The following is an 18908-nucleotide window of genomic DNA, read 5'->3' on the forward strand; positions in this document are numbered from 1 at the left end:
GATGGTAAGCATCCTGGAGGTCTAGAGATACCAACCAGTCCTAAAGCTGGAGGGCCCGAAGGATCTGAGAAAGGGTTACCATCTTGAACTTGTCTTTCCTGAGGAATTTGTTTAATTCTCTCAAGTCCAAGATGGGTCTCAATCCTCCGTCCTTCTTCGGTATTAGAAAATAGGGAGAATACTAACCCTTGTTCCTCTCCGCTACAGGTACCGGTTCTATGGCACCTTTCTCTAGCAGGTCTGAAATCTCCTGCATAAGGGGCGGCTCTGGAAGCTTCAAAGAGTTGTTCCCTGGTGGATGACTGAGGAGGGTGTAGTAAAGGCAGGCAGTAACCTTGAGCAACTGTTTCCAATGCCCAAGCATCTGACGTAATAGCCTGCCATTCTGTCAGATGTTGAGTTAACCTGCCTCCTACTGGAGTTTTGTGTGGGGAGACCTCAGAGGGGTTTAGAAGCAGCTGACGCAGCTGCTGAGGGTAAAGCGGCACCTGCTGATGTGGGTTTAGTACCTTTGACCCATCCACCATGGGTGAATCATCTCTGGCCCCTTTGAGCTGGCTGCCCTCTGCCTTTTGCGAATGTGGAGTAAAAATGAAAGGGCTTCTCCCTCCAGGACGTACATGTGGGGCGATTTGGAGTTTGAGGGATTGCAGCCCCAAGTGATTTTGCTGCCGCCTTTGAGGTTTGCAATTTCTCCAGGCTTTCATCAGCTTTTTTGCCAAATAGGGAGGTGCCATCAAAGGGCATATTCAGAAGCCTGGCTTGTACATCAGGAGCAAAACCAGACTTCCGCAACCATGCAAATCTGCGGATTGTGGTACTTGCCGCCATGGCTCTGCTGATGCTGTCAGCAGAGTTGATACCTGTTTGGAGGGTCTCGCACATCGCATCCTTCCCATCCTTGATGATGTTCAAGAATGCGTCTCGTTCCTCTCCTTCTGGGAGACAGTCAGCCGCTGATGAAGCACACTCCCAAAGGGTGTGGCTGAATCTAGCTAGCGTGCAAGTGGCGTTAATAGACTTAAGTGCCATTCTGCATGCTGAAAATACTTTTTTAGACATGGCATCAAATCTTTTGTCGTCTCTGTCTTGTGGTATAGTGGGGTATGCCGACTTACTATTTGATGAAGTTGCTGCCTGCACTACTAAACTCTCTGGAGTTGGGTGCTTACTTAAATATTCAGGGTCTGAGGCAGATACTCTGTACTTTGCAGAGAGCTTTTTATTTACTGCAGGGATAACTTCAGGTAACTCCCAATTTGCAGCTATTTTTCTCGGCAATCCAGAATGAAAAGGGACTATACGGTCTAATTTAGGCCCTTTATTAAGATGCCAGTAAGATCAACTTGCTGGAAAGAGGGTGCAGGTGTTGTCCACCCCATTAATTGCATAATTCTAGCCATAAGGGCTCTGTAAGACATTTCTGCAAGTTCTCCAGGTTCTGGTCTAGCAAATTCTGCCTCTGGAGAGGTATCTATGCCACTGGCATCTTGTAAAGATTCGTGTAGATCTTTCAATCTATTCTCCTCAGAAATTAGTTCCTCTGGAATGGGTACTGTTGTTCTTTGTAACCCAAAAGGTCTCTCATTGTCAGAGTCCCATCCTTCCACATATATAGAGGATAAAGCTATGAAATAATCAGATCTTGGATAAGGGGTAAAACCCATTTCCAGAGAAGAAGGAGCCATATGAGTGGATACTGCTTGGGAAAAGGTTGTTGTTGTCGATGTAGACGTTACAGGTCTTGACAAACCCGCAAATGGCGTCGAAAAACTCAAAAAGGACCTTGATGTACTCGAGAGGACCGGAATCCTACTCAGTGTCATCAATATTGTCGACACCACTCTCGACGGCTTGGGCGGGACCTTTGACACCTCTGGTGCCGATGTCATAGTTGAGGTTTGAGGCCTCGAGGACGTATCCTTCATCAGGGTCGACGACGGCGTTGATGACACAGATTTGTGTGTCGAAGGTACCTTCGACGATGGCGTTGATGACGCAACTTTACCCGATGATTTTTTCTCTTTACTCGAGGGTTCATGACGCTCTCGAGGGTTTTTGTTAGCCGGGTTAGACGACTTACAGCGTTTTTGTTTTTTGGGTCTTTCACCCAGGGTATCACCTCTAGGCATCTCCGAGGGGGTCAAGGCCACGTTCTCGAAGACCCTAAGCATTTTTTTGCGAAATTCCTCCCACTTAGCTGGAGAGCTGTGTTTAGTGGGGCAGGTGACCCTTTCTGGGGAATTCGAGGATGAAGAGGAAGGAGATCTATGACGCTTCTTCTTAGAGTGTTTCGATCTCGAAGAGTGGTGGGAACTGCTTCGAGATCTCAATCGGGAATGTTTCTTTTGCTGGTGGGGAGACGAATGTCTCCACTCAGCCGAGGACAATTTTTAAGGGGTAGAAGATTTAACTGTCTTATCTCATTCTAGATTCCCCCTACGCTCCTTCAAGGCTTTCACTGTCATAGACATGCAGTCCTCACATTCCGAACACTGGTGCTCTGATCCCAGGCACCACAAACAGATCCTGTGAGGATCCATTAATGACATCTTTTTACCACAAACTCAGCATTTTTTGAAGTCGGACCGTGGCATCGATGTTTCGGACGAAGATGCCATCGTAGGACATAATATTTTTCGAAGATTTCAAAAATTTTTGATGAGTAGAACCGAGTGTTGCGTCTCCGAGGCTTACGAAGCGAAGAAAAATGGAACTGAGCAACGGATGCTGCGCGAGACTATTTATACCTATGGTGTCGTCGGCGCCGATATGGAGGCCTTCAACGGACACCGACTCGAGAGACGCCGATGCGCAGAGCCCTCTACTGTGAAAAAATTTCTGAGGCCAGCAAGCTGGAAATTGATTCATCAAAGATAAGGAATAGGTGGGAGGACACAATCCATTCAAAGTCTGTTTACTTGAATCCCTCTTCTTCTGTCACCTCCTCCCTCCTCTCCCTTCACTGTATCCTTAGCAATTACTATATCAGAAATTTCGCCCGACCTGTATGATAGCAGCTTGCGGTCTCTCCCCGCCCCACTTGTTTTTTCATCCCTCTCCCCCTCCAGCACTATCTGAAATGTTATCAGACCTAGTACGATAGTTGCTTGTTTTGTTCTTCTCCTTCTCCCTGTTCCCCCCCACCTCTTGTTAAATTCCAGCACCACCAAAATCATCGTCAGGCCTAGTAAGGTAGCCAATTGTCTCATTCCCTTTCCAACCACCCTCTCCTCCTTATTACTGTTAAAAGCCCTTGCACTATCTGAAATGTAGCCAGGCCGAGTATGATAGTTAATTTCACATTCTTAATGTATCAAGTACTTATAAGAATGTCACTGTATTCTCCCTTGCCCCCTTCCCTACCTTCAAGCGCTTTGAAACCCATTGTGTATAGGCGCTATATAAATGAACAATCAATTCAATATCAAACTGCAAATTGGGGATTCGTAGAGGGGCATTTTGCATGATGTACAGAAAGCGTGGTAGTGCCAACATTCTGAAAAGGGCCGCTCTGCCCAATAAGGTCAATGGAAGTAGTGTCCAATGCCAGACATCAGTAGAGAACCGCTCAATAATCGGGTGTAAATTGCGGGTGAGATATTCTGAAAGAGCCACTGTAATTTGAATCCCTAAGTAACGGAAGTGGTCATGTTCGATATCGTATGGCAGCATGATGGGAGTGTGTGCTCCTTTGATTGGAAAGATGACAGACTTGCCCCAGTTGACTCATAATACGCTAAATGCACCATATTGCTCTAATATCTGTGTAACAATTGGGCAGGAGCGGGCAGGGACACTTAGGTATATCAAAAGATCGTCAGCGTATAAGGAAACCTCATCTTCCCCGAGCTCCAGGTCACCAAAATCCCGCCCATGATACAGTCTGGCAGGGAAGCAAGGCAAGAGGCTCAATAGCAATTGCAAACTATAATGGGGACAGGGGGCACCCCTTATGCGTCCCTCTGCCCAGTGAGAAAGTTCTGGAGGGCCAACCATTGACTCTAACTTCTACCAGTGGGGCTTCGTATAATAGCCAAACCTAGCCCAGAAAGGTCTCCCCAAATCCCATTTTCTGCATAATTCCCCAGAGACTCTCCCATATCACTGAATCAAAAGCCTTCTCGAAATCAATGGCTAGCAATGCAAGAGGCTCTCGGAGGACAGGTGCCCACTCTAACAGCAGGTGCCGACGAATATTCATACATGCCGATTTGTCTGGCATGAAGCCACATTGGTTCGGGTGAATTAGGGAAGAGATCACTGCCTTTAGTCTGGTTGCAAGCACTTTTGCAAGGATTTTGGTTTCACTATTAATCAGTGAGATAGTTCAGGAGGTTTCCCTGGATTGGGTATGACCACGATACTGGCCTTGCGCAGATCAGGAGAGAGGATTCCTTGGTCCTTACAGTGAAGGAACATTTCTTCACCCCCTAGTTTTTTCCATGTTTCAATGGGGAAACCATTGGGACCCAGTCTCTTACTAGAGCGCAGTTGGGCAACGGCAATTTCTGATTCTGTGACATCTTTGTCTAGCTGCGTTCACTGGGCCCCGGACAGACAGGGGAGTGTGATATCATCAAGTATAGTATTGTTTATCGTGAGGGTCGAGCTCTTATATAGTGCAGCATGGTAATGCGTGAAAGCTTTTGCAATTTCGCGGTATGTTTGAGACAACTCGTTTTGTGCCGTCCTTATTTCCTTAACATGACGGTGCCCTTCATCCCGCCTTTCAAGCCAGGCTAGTACTTTGCCTGCCTTAACAGCGGTCTCATAAAAGCGTGTGCGCATTTCCCAGTGGGCGTGTTTGGCAGTACCTAGGGCAACATTCCATGGCCGTTAGGAGGGATCGATGCGTTTCGGGCGACCCAGTGAGTATGTACTTTGCCTCCCATTCAGCTGTTTCGTTTTCTGTGTTTAGTACATTTTGCAAATGCATTTTCTTCTTTGAGGATATTCAGAACATTTCTCCCCGGAGCACCGTCTTATATGCCTCCCACATTACTTCTAGGCTCTCCACGGTAGTGGCATTGATTTCAAAATATTCAGCAGTCTTCCCTGGATAAGCTCTCTGAACTTCGGAAAGCTGTGGTAGTAGTTGTTCAATCGCCACGAAAAAGGGTGGGGTTGGTCTAGTCATGCGTATCTCCATCTTCAAGGGTATGTGATCAAAGATCCCCGGAGGGAGCAGGGTCGCAGTAGTAAAGAGTCCAGCCTAGACAGAGAGGCATGGACTCCAGAGTGATATGAATAGCCGCAATCTTGTCTGTGAAGTTCTCGCCACACATCACGCAAACCAAGCACAGAGGAGAAAGCCGCTAGTTTCGTGGGTATATTGGGGTTCCTTCCTTGCATATGTGTACGATCTAATGGCACATCCATAACATCATTTAAGGATGAACACCACCAAGGATCCACAAGTCAGGTCGATGGTTCGTGACTATAGGCACAATGTCATCGAGTAATTCTGCAGTGAGTGGCGGCGGGGCATATACTGCCAGTAGTTTCTTCCCACACATGACCTTGTAGCATTACAAATATACCTCTGGGGTCTTGTTCCACTGATGCCAGTGCAAAGGAAAGACACTTGTGTAGTAAAACTAAGACTCCCCTGGAGCCCATAGAGAAACCTTCATGCATTGCTGTGCGATAATTTGTCCCACGAAAGAGGGTACATGTTGTGCCAGCCAATTGTGTCTCAGTGACCAGGGCAATGTCGGGGGAGTGCCTGTTAAGGAATTGGGTAACAAGAGGTCGTTTGATCCCTGATCCCAGGCCATTGACATTCCACGTGAGAAATGTAAGCGATTTATTATTATCACTGGCCAGTCGCAGCATGTAAACAGAGGGCATGCCTAATTGGAATAGTAGACCATATTTAACATTCATGGATTATAAGCGTTGCTTCAACTGATCAAAGGATTGTCTGCTACGCTGCACTTCTCTAGTGTAGTCCGGGAAGAAAGCGATCCAAGATCCATTGTACGTAATTGATCCTTTCGCACAGGACATGTGAAGCAGCGAGTCTCGATCCCTATAGTTCAACAATCTGGCAATGACCGTGCGTGGTGGTGCACCCGGGGTAGGCCTCCTTGATGGGATGCAGTGAGCTCTCTTGACAAAAAAGAAGTTTGAAAAGGTTTTGGGCACAAATATATCCACCAACCATTGTTCAAGCAAGAGGTCCATACTAGGCCCCTGCACTTTCTCGGGGAGCCCCAGGATACGCACGTTGTTATGCTGTGATGTGCCCTCTCCTTCATCAATGCTATTTCTCCTACTGTGCGTAACCTTGGTCTCTATTTCGATTCTAATCTTTCTTTTGCCTACCACATTTCTCTCACATCTCGTACTTGTCGCTTTCATCTCCATAATATTCACTGAGTTCGTCCCTTTCTCACCTTTCATGCCACGTAACATCTCATCTCTTCACTAATTTTTTCTCACCTATTTTATTGTTCGGTCATGCTTTTTGGCCTTCCTTGCTCACGTATTGCTCCTTTCAAATCAATCTATCACTCTTCTATTAGTCTACTTTGTCTTCTTCCCTATCGGGACTCAATCTCTCTATCTCTTGTCTCTCTTGGTTGGCTACCCTTTAATTCTCAACTTAAAGATGACTTTCTTTGTTTCATTTTTAAATCTCTTTATGGGCTTGCCCCTGACTAGCTTGCTTCTCTTCTTTCTTTCAACACTCCGTCTCGTTCTCTTCGTTCCTCCTGTCTTTTCAGGCTGAATGTCTCCCGCACCCCCTGTGCCCAATCCAGTTTCTTTTTCTTTTCAGGTCCTTGCTTCTCTTCATTGGAACATGCTCCCCCTGTCTCTTCGTTCCATTATTACTTACTCTTTGTTCCGCTCTTCTTTGAAAATGTACCTGCCCTTGATTATCTGTTACCGGAAGTGTTTGAATTGTTGACAATCATTATGTATCATTGCTTTGTACTGTTGTTTTTATCTATGTAAAGTGCTTTGGACAAAGGCGCTATATAAAGTACAATAAAAATACAATACAAAAATACTGTGCAGTCTTCCATTGCCTTGTCGCGTCATCACTTTCCACATCTGCTATTCCACATTTTTGAGCCCGTCCTCAGCCTCGGAGATGTAGTGTTCTGCCTCTCCCATGCGGGAGGACAATTCCTGCAGATCGTGCCGTAAAAACGACACATCCGCACAGATGCTGTCCATTTTCATTTTCATGGAGGAGCGGGGGTTTGCTATATCGGCCATCACGTCCTTTAGCGAGAGGGTATCTTCCGTTACAGAAGTATAGCATTGTGTTGCTTGATCAGCTGGAGCGCTGGCAACACTTGTCCCATATTGATCCATTTTGCTCTGGGTGGAGGTGTTTTTCAGTTTGTCTTTAACAATGATGCATGAATCGTCAGAAAGGAGTAACATCTAAGCGTGCTTTGCAACGTGGATCTGAGCATCCCAGCAGTCGCACCAGCAGCCAATTGTTAGTATATCCGCAGACAATAACCCATAAGTCAAAGGAACAGTGACTCAGGGCACTCTCTGTGTTCACAGGTGCCCTTAATAGTGGACTGCACGTTTTGTACCGTGGTCATAGGACAGGTTAAAGCAGAGGCTCCACTGCACAGTAAGGCTGAGGCAGACGTGGTGATGGACACAGATATCTCGAAGGAGCGACAGGGTCGGGATCATGCTCTTTCCCAAGTAACAGGGTATCACAGTGTTCAACTAATCCGTACTTGTGTTACAGATCACGCGTTATAGTGGGGCCTTTCAGTTGCAGTGTCACAAGTTCTCGACACTGTTCACCCCCGGGTCATGTCTCCCTCCCGGCAAGATGGAGTGCCCAGGTGCAAGGAAATCCCACATCGCACTGCAACCCGAGGCCTTACCGGGTCTGCACCGCTCTGTTCCTGTCAGGTAGGTGAATCTGTTTCTTTCGGCAGCAGTTCGGCGGCTGTGTGCGGACGCCGGATCAGCGCCCTGCGTAGTTGCAGTGCTCCGGCTGATTATGTAGGGAGCCTGAACCTTAGAGCTCACTGGCCCAGATCCGTAGGCGCAAGGTGGTGTACACCGCCCGATCTGCAGCCGGAGGGAACTCCTGCTGTCGGGTAGCAGAGCAGATTCTTTGAGACGTCCCGAAGGCTGCTTTGCAAATTGGCAGCTGACGACGGTCGATCGCCTGCTCTCAAAAATAACGATTACTGTTGCCAATGCGCACAGGAGCCCCACGGTTTTAACCCTTTGGGTGTCCTTTCGCAGACAGTGCACCAAATGTCAGGCAGAAAAGCAGGATATTAATCAGAATATTTGCGGCTCCCACGGAGCTGCCAGGAGGCACGTCCTCACTTGTTCATCTCAGAACAGCGCCCCGGGTTGCGCTTTCTTAATGGCTGCAGTCAAGCTCTGGAATTCCCTCCCTTGTTCTCTCTATGCAAACGAGAACCACTTACTCTTCCAGCGGCTCCTAAAAACTGTTGTTTTAGGACTGGGTTTATGTTATTTCTGATGGCCTTTCCTGTCGGGGCTTCCCCTAACACCAAGATGCCTCTGGACGTATGTTGCACTTTACAAATAAAGATAACATAACATAACGTTGGGTGCAAGGTTCCCTATGTGTGGAAGAAGAAGGCAGGTAAAGGGTGAGCTTGGTGAGGTCCTGGCCTGAGCAGGGTTTCTGGCCCTATACCCCTTTGGGCCCCAACAGGCCCAAACAGGGAGCTGCCCTTTGCTGATTTGATCCTTGTCACCAGACACCCGACCTGGACACCCAGAGAGTGAATAATAATAATACCAGTTTTTATATATAGCTAGCTCACTGGAGGGCAACAAAGCACTGTAAAAACAGTTGATATCATTACCCACCACGTGGTACTCAATTTATCAACCTTGGTAGGATGGAAGGCTGAGTTGGCCCCACCGGGATTTGATGTCAGAAACTAGTGCTCAGCTCGCTGACCGGCATAAGGGAGGTAGTGTGTCCCATGTCCCTCTAGGATCCAGTCAAAGTGTTCCAGATGGCTTCCACCCTCGCAGACAGAGTCCTGGTTGTTGTAGGCCCAGGGAGGGAAACTCTAAAGAAGCGGGTTCATGAGCCCCGAAAATCTGCAACTTGAATGTAAAGGCCGGGGGAACTAAGTCGACATTGAACTTTGGCCAGGAGAAGCCAGACCCAAAGAGTTTGTAAGAGACTTTTCGTTCTTTCACAATAGGTTATGTAAATAAAACTGCCTGTTGCTAGCTGCATCATTGTGTCAGCCTCTTCGTGCTAGCGCCACCACGCACGCAATATCCATTGATAGAGGTAGATGGCTGCTGTGCACACAGCACGATTTTGCAGATGTCACTTGTGTATTACATAACTAACAAGTGCAGGTAAGCCCTTCCATCTAGACTTTGATCTACAGCATTACTTAGAAACTCATCAATATATACTGACATGATATTATGCTTGTGCTTGTTTTCTCGTTTGGGCAAGTAACAGAATGGGTCACCAAACGGGTAAGTAGGTCTTTGATATCACTCCAGTAACGATTTCGGCTATAACTCTTATTGAATACGGACAATGGCCCTCATTACAACCCCGGCGGTAACCAATGGCGCTATTAGCACCATGGTTGCCGCCGGTATTGTAACGGGTCCGCCATTGGTGAATGGGGAAATACCGCCCCATTCCGAGGTTGGCGGGGGCGGTAATTCCCCATTCACCAATGGCCCTTCCCCATTCCCATTTTGCCGCCATAGGGCTTAATGGGAATGGGGAAGGCGGTAATTACGGTACTGCAAATTGCGGTACCGTAATTACCATGAGAGTCCCTTTGCGGGTTTCTTCCTTAACGGCTGGTAAAACCAGCCGTTAAGGTCGGGACCCGCAAAGGGACCTCGTAATCAGGCGCTAAGGGGTTAACGGCACCACAGCCTTTTACGGCGCCGTTAACCCCTTAGCGCCAGGGTCGTAATGAGGCCCAATGTACCTTAATAAACTAGCAGGAGTATGAGCATTGACTATGTGTCATTTCTTTCATTCATGAGACTTTTTAAACTTATGCAGGTAAATGCCTTGCTTTTTTCACATACCTGGCAAAACAGAATGGTTGATATACAAGTATGTACTAATGACTGGATGTTTTTGTTATTTTCATTCTCTTTTTGTGTTTGTCTGGGTTTCTTATTTTTTGTGGTACATGTTTACATGTTGATATTTGATATGCATGTCATTTTTGCTAATTACGATGGATGCTTATGCTACATAGGGCCTGATTCATGGATTCATGGAATCAGGCCCATAGTGTTTAGCCCTGACGACAGACATGGGGCCGGAAATGCATTGGCTTTAGGACACTATTTTGGACAATCACTGCCTTTTATGATGGAATAAATATTGAATATAGAATATAATTTATGAGGAAAAATCAAGGAGTTTTATAACTGAATTTAAATGATGATGATTGGTTATAAATCTTCTTTCAACTGGTTTCTACGGAATAACGAGAGCACACGGTTGGTCCAGGGGCGACCCCGATCCTTTATTCTTACAGTTTGATATCCTTGTGGCATGAATCTTTTTCCTGTGCTGTTCCGATGAATAGGATTCAGTACTATACGGATCTTTGAAGTAAAGTAATAGGATCTTATGGAAGTGAACATGGTGCCCACCCTTAATTAATTTTGTTAGCCTCTTTGTGCTTCCCACTCTAGTCTCTGTAACACAAGTCATCAATTGCTTGAAGGAGAACCCATTCGGGAGCAGAAGAAGCATGGTTTCCTAGTTCAGTGACTTATAAACACAAAAGTAATGCAAGATACCCCACATTAAGCGCTGGTGTTAGGAGTATAGAAATCGGTCATATCCACAGGACTAAAAGAGAACGTATTTTGCTATGTATTTGCAAAAAGCAGGGAACTATAATTATATGCAATATCTATGGCGATGTCAGATTAAAGGAACATTTGTGATACAGAAAACGTAGTTCCACATTTTTATTAAATGATAGATTGGGTTAGGTGAATGCCTATGATACAGGAGAGTATAGGAAACAACTGGAGGGCCTGACTGGCTTAGGCTAAGCAAACAGTGAACAGGTTGGGACTAAACAACAGAAGGTGAGTGTTTATTATTCCTCCTAGGTTTCCTACATCACCCCTAAAATAAGGTTCAAGTTTCTGAGAAAGGCCCAGTTTGTCCTTTGGCCCCAAAACCTTGTAGCTATTGGAAGGGTTGGATGCCATCAGGGCTAAGCAGACTTCCACTATAAGACAGAAGGCAACAACTGCACTCAAGGTGCTGGGTGGGTATAGTGTCTGGATTTGCAGGGGTCACAGGTAAGATGCAAGAACCACACAGGAGCCGGTAAGTATGAAAGTAGATGAAGCTTTAATATGTTACACTGTTTAAAGTATGAAAGATGGAGAGCGGTCAATAGATGCATCTTTCAAGCTATGACTGCCATCCTGAGTGTCCCAACTGACATCCGTGGAACACTGAGGGAACTCAGGATTCCACTACTACTAACATTCATGGGCTTGCAGTGCATACAGCGATTCAAATAGCACAGTACAGTGAGCAAACACAAGAAGTGCAAGGGCCTACTCTAAAGAACCAAGTGTCCTATTCCAGGCTTCCGAACCTAACAGTCACAGTTTCAGGTATATAGCACAAAGAACACTCGTTGGTGTCCCTTAGTTTTGTTCTTGGTTCCAGATTTGAACCTTTCAGGCCTGGGGGTTGCCTCCCCACAATCCTTTGTGTAACAAGCTTGCATTTCTTACTCCCCAGCAGGAATTCCGTCCCCACCTGCCGGAGTATTACCGTTACTGTCACCAGCAATTATTTCTTTCCTTATTTCGTTGATCTGGGTCGTTGTCAGACTTCATTATTATCATAAACCAGCCAGAGGTCGCCCGCCTGGGTTTAAGCACATAATAGGATCAAGATTGTACTTTCTAGTTTTAGGATCCTGTCAGGATCTAAACTGAATCTCCCAGGAAGCATGTAACAAAGTGTCTTCCTTGTTCTCGAATCTTTTGCAGGGTCTGAGGTACAGCCCTGTGCAGATTGTCTTGTTTCTCTCTGGCGCTCTGGTTTTCTCCTTCATTTGCTCTTCCGTGACCTGACTCTTTCCCAGGTTCTGTCTCTTCCCCAGTTTTCTCACTCTGCTAAGCACATGGTGCTCTTCTCACTACATACAGGTCAGGGAGGTCATTTAGGGGTCACCAGGAGTCCCCACGTCAACCCCCCGAGGTCTCCCTTGCAACCCTGGAAAAAAAGATTTTTTTTTTTTTTTACAAACTGAAGCTCCTCGGCTGTGGCCAATGCCATGTGCCTCTTTGTTTCTAGAGTGGCTGGCTTTCTTGTCCCGGCTTCTTCCACAAGTCTAAGAAACAATAGGTATAACAAATAATTTGTCTTTCTGGAATTCTAAACAATAATTGCTAGACTCATTAAAGGTTTACTTCAGGCACACTTCAGGGGGAGAGTCACTGATTTAGGCTGTTGTTAAACACTTCAAATTCACAATGTAGACAAAATCCTCCAAAAAGCATTTAGAGTAGAAGAAGCATCCATTTCGGACTATGTATTTTGCTTTTCGCAAGTTGCAGTTATAGCATGTTTTTTTCTGTCGATACATATGGTGATCCACTCTTGTATGAAATGTTTATCACGTTACAGTGATATTGTAACCATATTTTTCAAAGTGTACTTAGAAACAATGCTATGTGATGTCACTTCCTGTTTTGTCAAGGGGTAAACAAACGATTGTGTTCCATCGCTTCCCGTGATGTCACTTCGGGGTGGTGTCGAGGTCAAGGGTCATGTGATGTCACTTCTGCTACCCCTTGCAATTTGGTGAAATGACGTCCCTGGTCATGGTGCCTTAGTCTCTGCATTCTCTCCAGGTATCTGACCCTCCTGTGTTTTCTCAGCTCTTCTTGTTTTTCACCTGGCTCTGATTTGACAGTTTTACAAGATACTGGCTGCACTCTTCGTTCTCTTCTACCTGACTGCTAAAAGCAGAGCCTCTTTTATACCACCTGATTAGCTGTGGCGTTTTTTTTTTTCCAGTCATCTGATAGTGAGAAAGGCTTTGTAGTTCAGAACTCGGGGCAGGCTTCGAATAGGCTGGAGTCCATTTTGAATGGCCTGCATTCCTCTCGCCCTGGCATTCCACTTTCATTGCATGAGTTTAGGCCAGGGCAATTTCATATGAGGGGGGAGTCGGTGGACATATGGGTTTCATTACTGGGCCAGTTAACAATAGCCCAGGGCATTTCCTCCCCTGGCAATGCCCCCCTCCCCCTGCAAGGGTTATATTGCTATTAGTACCCCGACAAGTTGTGTACCGGGTACTAATAGTGGGTTTTTTAAAGTTGAAAAACAACATGTTCGCTATTTTTCAACTGACACGCAGGGCAAGTCAGTGCCAGGGAAAGGGGCTAAATATGTGGAAATGGGGGCTTTGGGGTTTGGGGCACCAGGGATGCTCATAGCAGGCACCCGGTGAGGGAAGATGGCGGCCTCCAGCTCTGAGGAGGTTCGGAGCGGGGGCTTTACCGTGTGGGAAAGCCCCTGTTCTGAGCCTCCTCATTGGCTGGGAGGCTGAAACCATGCCCCCACTGGATACTATATGAATACTCTAACATGATTACATAAATGATGGTCTATTTGGAAAAGTATAGATATCTTAACATCCACCCAGACCAACCTTCAATTTCTATTTTTCATTCTTTACTGATAAATGTATCAATTTGTTTCAGTATACATTCTAATTTCCAGCATTTTCTTCACAGTGCACAAAATCTAAATACAATTCTGACTGTAAGGGAAATACATTTAATAATTCTTCCATCTTGTCTCTGTGGGTTTATTCCAATGATGAATTATTCTGATCAGAACGTTGTCTTCAAACTTAATAGAGGGTTTGAGGGGATTGCAGGAAACAGTAGGTGGGATGGCAAACCTGTGGATGATGTTGGGCGTTGGGGGGGATTCAATAATCCAAGGATTTAGCTGATTCGCTAATGGTTTAGGTTCATCATCAGATCAGAAGAGTCATGTTGGTGCTAGTAAATTGTTGCTTTATTATTGTTTTCAACAAAACACCAGAGCAATCTGAAAACATTAACGTGGCAGATAAAGCCAGTTGTTCAACATAGGTGAGTGCACACAGCCGACGCGCGTTTCGACCTAAGTCTTTTTCAGGGCCAATAGAGTAGAAATGTGGCTCTGGATAGAGCTGATGGGTGGTCCTCCTGAGTCAGGGTGCCAATGTTGCTGGATAGCGAATTCTAGTGCCGGGTCGGCGTAGGGGAGCCGAGGAAATCGTGTCACCTGGCGGAGCGTGGATTGCAGGAAACAGTTACATTTTCCTTCAATCCATTATTATTTCTGTATCCTCCCAATGAATTGACACTCTTTCTTATTCCCATCACAGGGGAATCATTACCCTGGGTCGTTTATTTCCCACTCATCTCTGAATCAACCTACTTTTTTAAGGCATGATCATCTTCTTCTTCTTCTTCTTAATTATCGGATGCGTGGGCGGACCCACGCAGGCGCTTCCCCATCCTAAAGGATGATGTGCACCAGACCCACCCATCAATACACTCACAACTCCTCCCACCGCCCCGTCTGCCTCACAAAATCCAACATCACACTGTTCCTCCTCCTGCCTCTCTATCTCTTACCTGGACTGACCTGAACCCACTTCAGGCAGTTTACATTTAAATCAATTACATGATTCCCTGCTGAACATTGGAGTTGTGGGGATGGGCGTCTCTCGCTGTCTCACAGGGTGTCTTGGGAAGTCCTATGTTAGGTCAGCCCCTGGCAAAGGTGTGCTGGGTTTTTAGAGACTATTGCAGTGAAGGTGGTCAGGTGAAGGGAAATCCCTATGATGTGTCATAGGGGAGTTCAGACCTGTTCCCTACTGTCTGAACTACTAACTGAGAGACATGATGGAATATGCTTGGTGGAGAGGATCTTGGGAACCTCCGGTAAACCTCCACCAGGTGTCTCATCACTTAGTGGGAAGATTCCTGTGGTCCCCCAATTACTTGAATGTGTTAATGGAGGGGTGTTTCCAATGTATGTACACAATACTGCCAAAAGTGTTTCACACATTGCTCTTCATCAGGGCAGATCCACTTTGCAATAACACCATAGGTGAAATATTTATTGTTGTATTTCATTACATTACAGAACCTGTTTACCCATACTGCCCGTTTACTTATGGGCCAAAGGCGCTTTATAAATGTTTAAATTAATACATAAATTAAATATTTGCCATCAAGGGCACCCACAGAACACCCCCTTGCCAGATCAACAAAACCATATTCTGAGATGGCTGTATGCTTGCCCAGTTTCCAATTGCTGCTACACAGAACAGGGTGAACGTAAAGCATTGGAAACTGCTACCCAAATGAAGTTGACTGTTTTTTGCAAATTCATATTGCAGCAGAACACAGAAAGGGCACATTGGATTCAGACACGGGAATCGCCGCTTTTGACGGTTCCAAAACAGCCTTTTTGTGGCAAAATGTTCACATCACTAAAAGAAACAGCTCCCAGCCTTTTCATATTGCATATTAAAGAATTCGGTATATTGGCCATGGAACGCATACCTCAGAGTAATAACAATAAATCACAAATAACCATAGCAACACTGACCCATTGTTTGATTTAATGCCACGGGAAAGTAGAGGAGTTGTGCCCCTATGGTCTCCATTTGTCCCACTTCTCACCATTTTTGGGAAATTAAACTAACAGGTGCAAGTTAGGGAACAACAAAGGAAAAGGTGATGCTCAAAGAGTAACAACATCTGATATGAAAATGTACTAACAGATATTCATTATAATATCTATAGAAGTGTAAGCTGTAGATATACAAATGGTAACATCGCCTCTCAATTTCACAACTTTAGTAAACCAAATTACAAGCTTTTGGAAAAAATATAATGAGGAATCACCCTTTCATCTCATACTCAGAATTCATCATGGATCTGACAGTGAGCTAAGATTAAGATCGGTAAATGGAGTCTAAATATCAATTACACTGCAAATAGGTCTGGGGTTGTGAAGGTAGCTTCTTTTTCTGTGTAGGTAGAAAACGGCCTAGTTCAGTACCTGTAACGGTCAGGACGAGCAGGGCCTCTCCACAAAGTCCCCATTTACTTTGGGGCATTTCTTGGGAATTTAAACATATATATCAGGCATCAGCGATCTCCATACAAGGATCCAGAACACAGGGGGGCAGAACAGTGGACAGTAACTTTTAATGCCTTTGAAAATCTTTGAGTGCACAGTAACTGTTCTTTCCTTCTAACACACTTCCTCTTCCCTCTCCCCCTCCTTCTATTCAATTTCCGCCTTCTAATCTTCCTATTTCTAACCATGCTCGCAATCTTGGTATTTACTTTGACCCTTCCCTCACCTCTTGGGCATGTTGCTACCATCCCTTTGACATCCGTAAAATCCGTAAAACCCGTCCCTCTCTCATGCTACTAAACTCTTAATTTCCTCGCTCATTTTTTCTCACCTTTTCTATTGTTCATCTCTCTTCTTAGGTCTCCCCACATCCCATTTTGCCCCCTCAAATCCCTTTACCACTCCGCTATCTGCACCCTCTGTCTTCTCTCCCCTCATGACTCCCTTTCTCACTTAGGCTGGCTTCCTTTCCACTCGCAACTTAAATTCAACTTCCTTTGTCTTGTCTTTAAATCACTTCATAACCTTAACCTTGTTCCTCCTTATCTCTCCTCTCTTCTCTCCTTCTACAGCCCCTCTCGCTCTCTTCGTTCCGCTGATCTCTTCTTACTCTTGGTTCCCCCACCCCCTTGTGCCTCCTCTCGTTTCCGCTCTTTTCAGCTCCTTGCCCCCTTACACTGGAACTCCCTACCTTTTTCTATCCGCTCCTCCCTTACCTATTCCTCCTTCCGCTCCTCATTGAAATCTCTCCTTCATTCCCCTCCTTGACTTCCTCCCCCTTCTCTCCCTCCCTCTAGTACCCTTCCTTTTGTTCTCTTTATCTTTTCCCTTTTCTTCTAAATTCTCCTACTCTTCACGTTATTCACTACTTTCTCTCCCTCTTCCCCCACCCCCTTCCTCTCCATTCCCCTTTTCTTATGTAAATTGTTCTACATGCCGATTTTCTGGTTTGATTCCCGTTTACTGTTATTGCTTCTACTGTTCCATGTTTAATGTGTTCTTGTTGTTAACTGTAAAGCGCCTTGGATTAAGGCGCTATATAAAACAAATACAAATGCATTCTTTTAAGGTGTTTGTCATTCACACATATGCTGCTTAAATGTGTCTCAGCGACTTCCTGTGTAACACAGGCATTACATTACACCTTTGCCCCTAGAATCAAACCCAGAGGTCCCAAAATGTTTTCACATTTGGAATTTCTTAAAAGACTGCAATTGTGCTTCAGACAGCAGCAATGAAACATGGCTTGCTGCACCCAAAAGTTATTGAATTACAAAAGACATACGTGCAACCATAAACTACTATGACCGAATAACAGAGAAGTAACAGATGGGTTGTGGTACCTGTCTTAATAGGAAAGAGACTACATCTGTTGACTCCCAGTAGCTGGCGTGGAAGAGATGTGGTAAGGCAATGGTGGGGAAGGCAGTCAGTGCATCGGGGCAGTACAGAGCGTAGTCGATTCTTTTCGCACCCCACCATCGGGCAGCAACTGGCAAACAAAAATGCATTGTTATATCACATGTGCATAAAGACCACGTCTTTCTGTCTAGCACCTGGACTCCAGCTCCAATCTATGCCAAAGAATTTCAAAACCATGTCATGTTTGCATTCCAATAAACTGGCCAAAACACTGACCAACTTGTCCACATGACAGCGACAGGTGTTTTAACTCAGTGGTTCACTACCAGTGGGTCCAGACACAACAACAGAGTTCATCTCTGTGCTGAATCGGCCCCATTAGAGAGGCGGAAAAACAAGTGTTTCAAAAAACAATTAAACACAAAAGGTAGCAAAACAATATCATACATTTGCTCATATTTTAGGATTGTGGCACACACAACATTTTAGGGAACCACTGACTAAACCGGTTGCCAAGCTTTGAAAGTGGCATTGAAACACAATTTTGAAGTAGCGGTTAGGTTTAGATAGCCCTCTTAGGGAAAGGGATAGAATTCAGCTGTAAGATCTTGAGATAAAAACAAAAGGGATTACATATTAGCGTTAGTTGGAAGTCGAAAAACAGTATTTTGTGCACATGAAAGCTGGGATTTGCCATAGAGTATTGTATATATTGTTGACTGCTAGCTTCTTGCATTCCAATATTTAATTCTTGTCAATACAGTGGGGGATGTTTGAAAAGCTGTTTGGTCAATAGGGAGCACACGTCATTCTGCAAAGAAGAGTTACACTCTTTGTCAGAGAACATGTTTAAGCTCAGAGAGATTTGATGTAAAACAACGTGTGTGTGTGTGTATAACTGGGATGACCTCACTCTTAGAAGTGATCAGAGTGAATGTTGCTACAAAATGAAAACAACCTGCTTTGTGCTATTAATTCCACACAATGGACATAGAACCAGTTCTGCAAACTGGTGCGGCGTGCTATAAAATCCCAGCTTTGTATGGCTCATGCAATCATTCACACTGGTTAATTTTCACACTGTTAGAAGGATGCACCAGACACAGATACAGCGGACACAGCAGCCAAGAACCCCTACCCTTTTCCCACAATGTCAATAGAGGATGCTTCAGCAGGCCATGGCGGCGAATAAGAGCTTGTTTAAAACCATTTTAGATATGTAATTGTCTAGAAGCAGAATTTTAACAGCATCAAAGCAGGAGTGATTGTGAGATGGAGGCTAAATCTGCAGGACAGTGTTGAGGCATTGAAAGGAAGATGGCAGATGCCAGATGTGTTGCAGTAGGCGGTTACTGGCATTGCATGA

At 45.2% G+C, this 18908-nt stretch overlaps 1 protein-coding gene across 12 annotated transcripts in view; it reads right to left on the reverse strand.

Annotated features, from left to right (window-relative positions):
• PITPNM2 (phosphatidylinositol transfer protein membrane associated 2) overlaps window positions 1-18908 on the reverse strand; it is a 1944277-nt gene that overhangs the window by 209249 nt on the left and 1716120 nt on the right. For all 12 annotated transcript variants that reach the window (XM_069619654.1, XM_069619653.1, XM_069619649.1 and 9 more), the window contains one exon: window positions 17524-17672. In XM_069619654.1, the coding sequence (XP_069475755.1) occupies window positions 17524-17672 (149 nt within the window). The remainder of the gene's footprint in view (window positions 1-17523; window positions 17673-18908) is intronic.

The sequence above is a fragment of the Ambystoma mexicanum genome, chromosome 10 (assembly GCF_040938575.1).
Source record: "Ambystoma mexicanum isolate Mex_15411 chromosome 10, UKY_AmexF1_1, whole genome shotgun sequence".
In the NCBI taxonomy this organism is placed as follows: Eukaryota; Metazoa; Chordata; class Amphibia; order Caudata; family Ambystomatidae; genus Ambystoma; species Ambystoma mexicanum.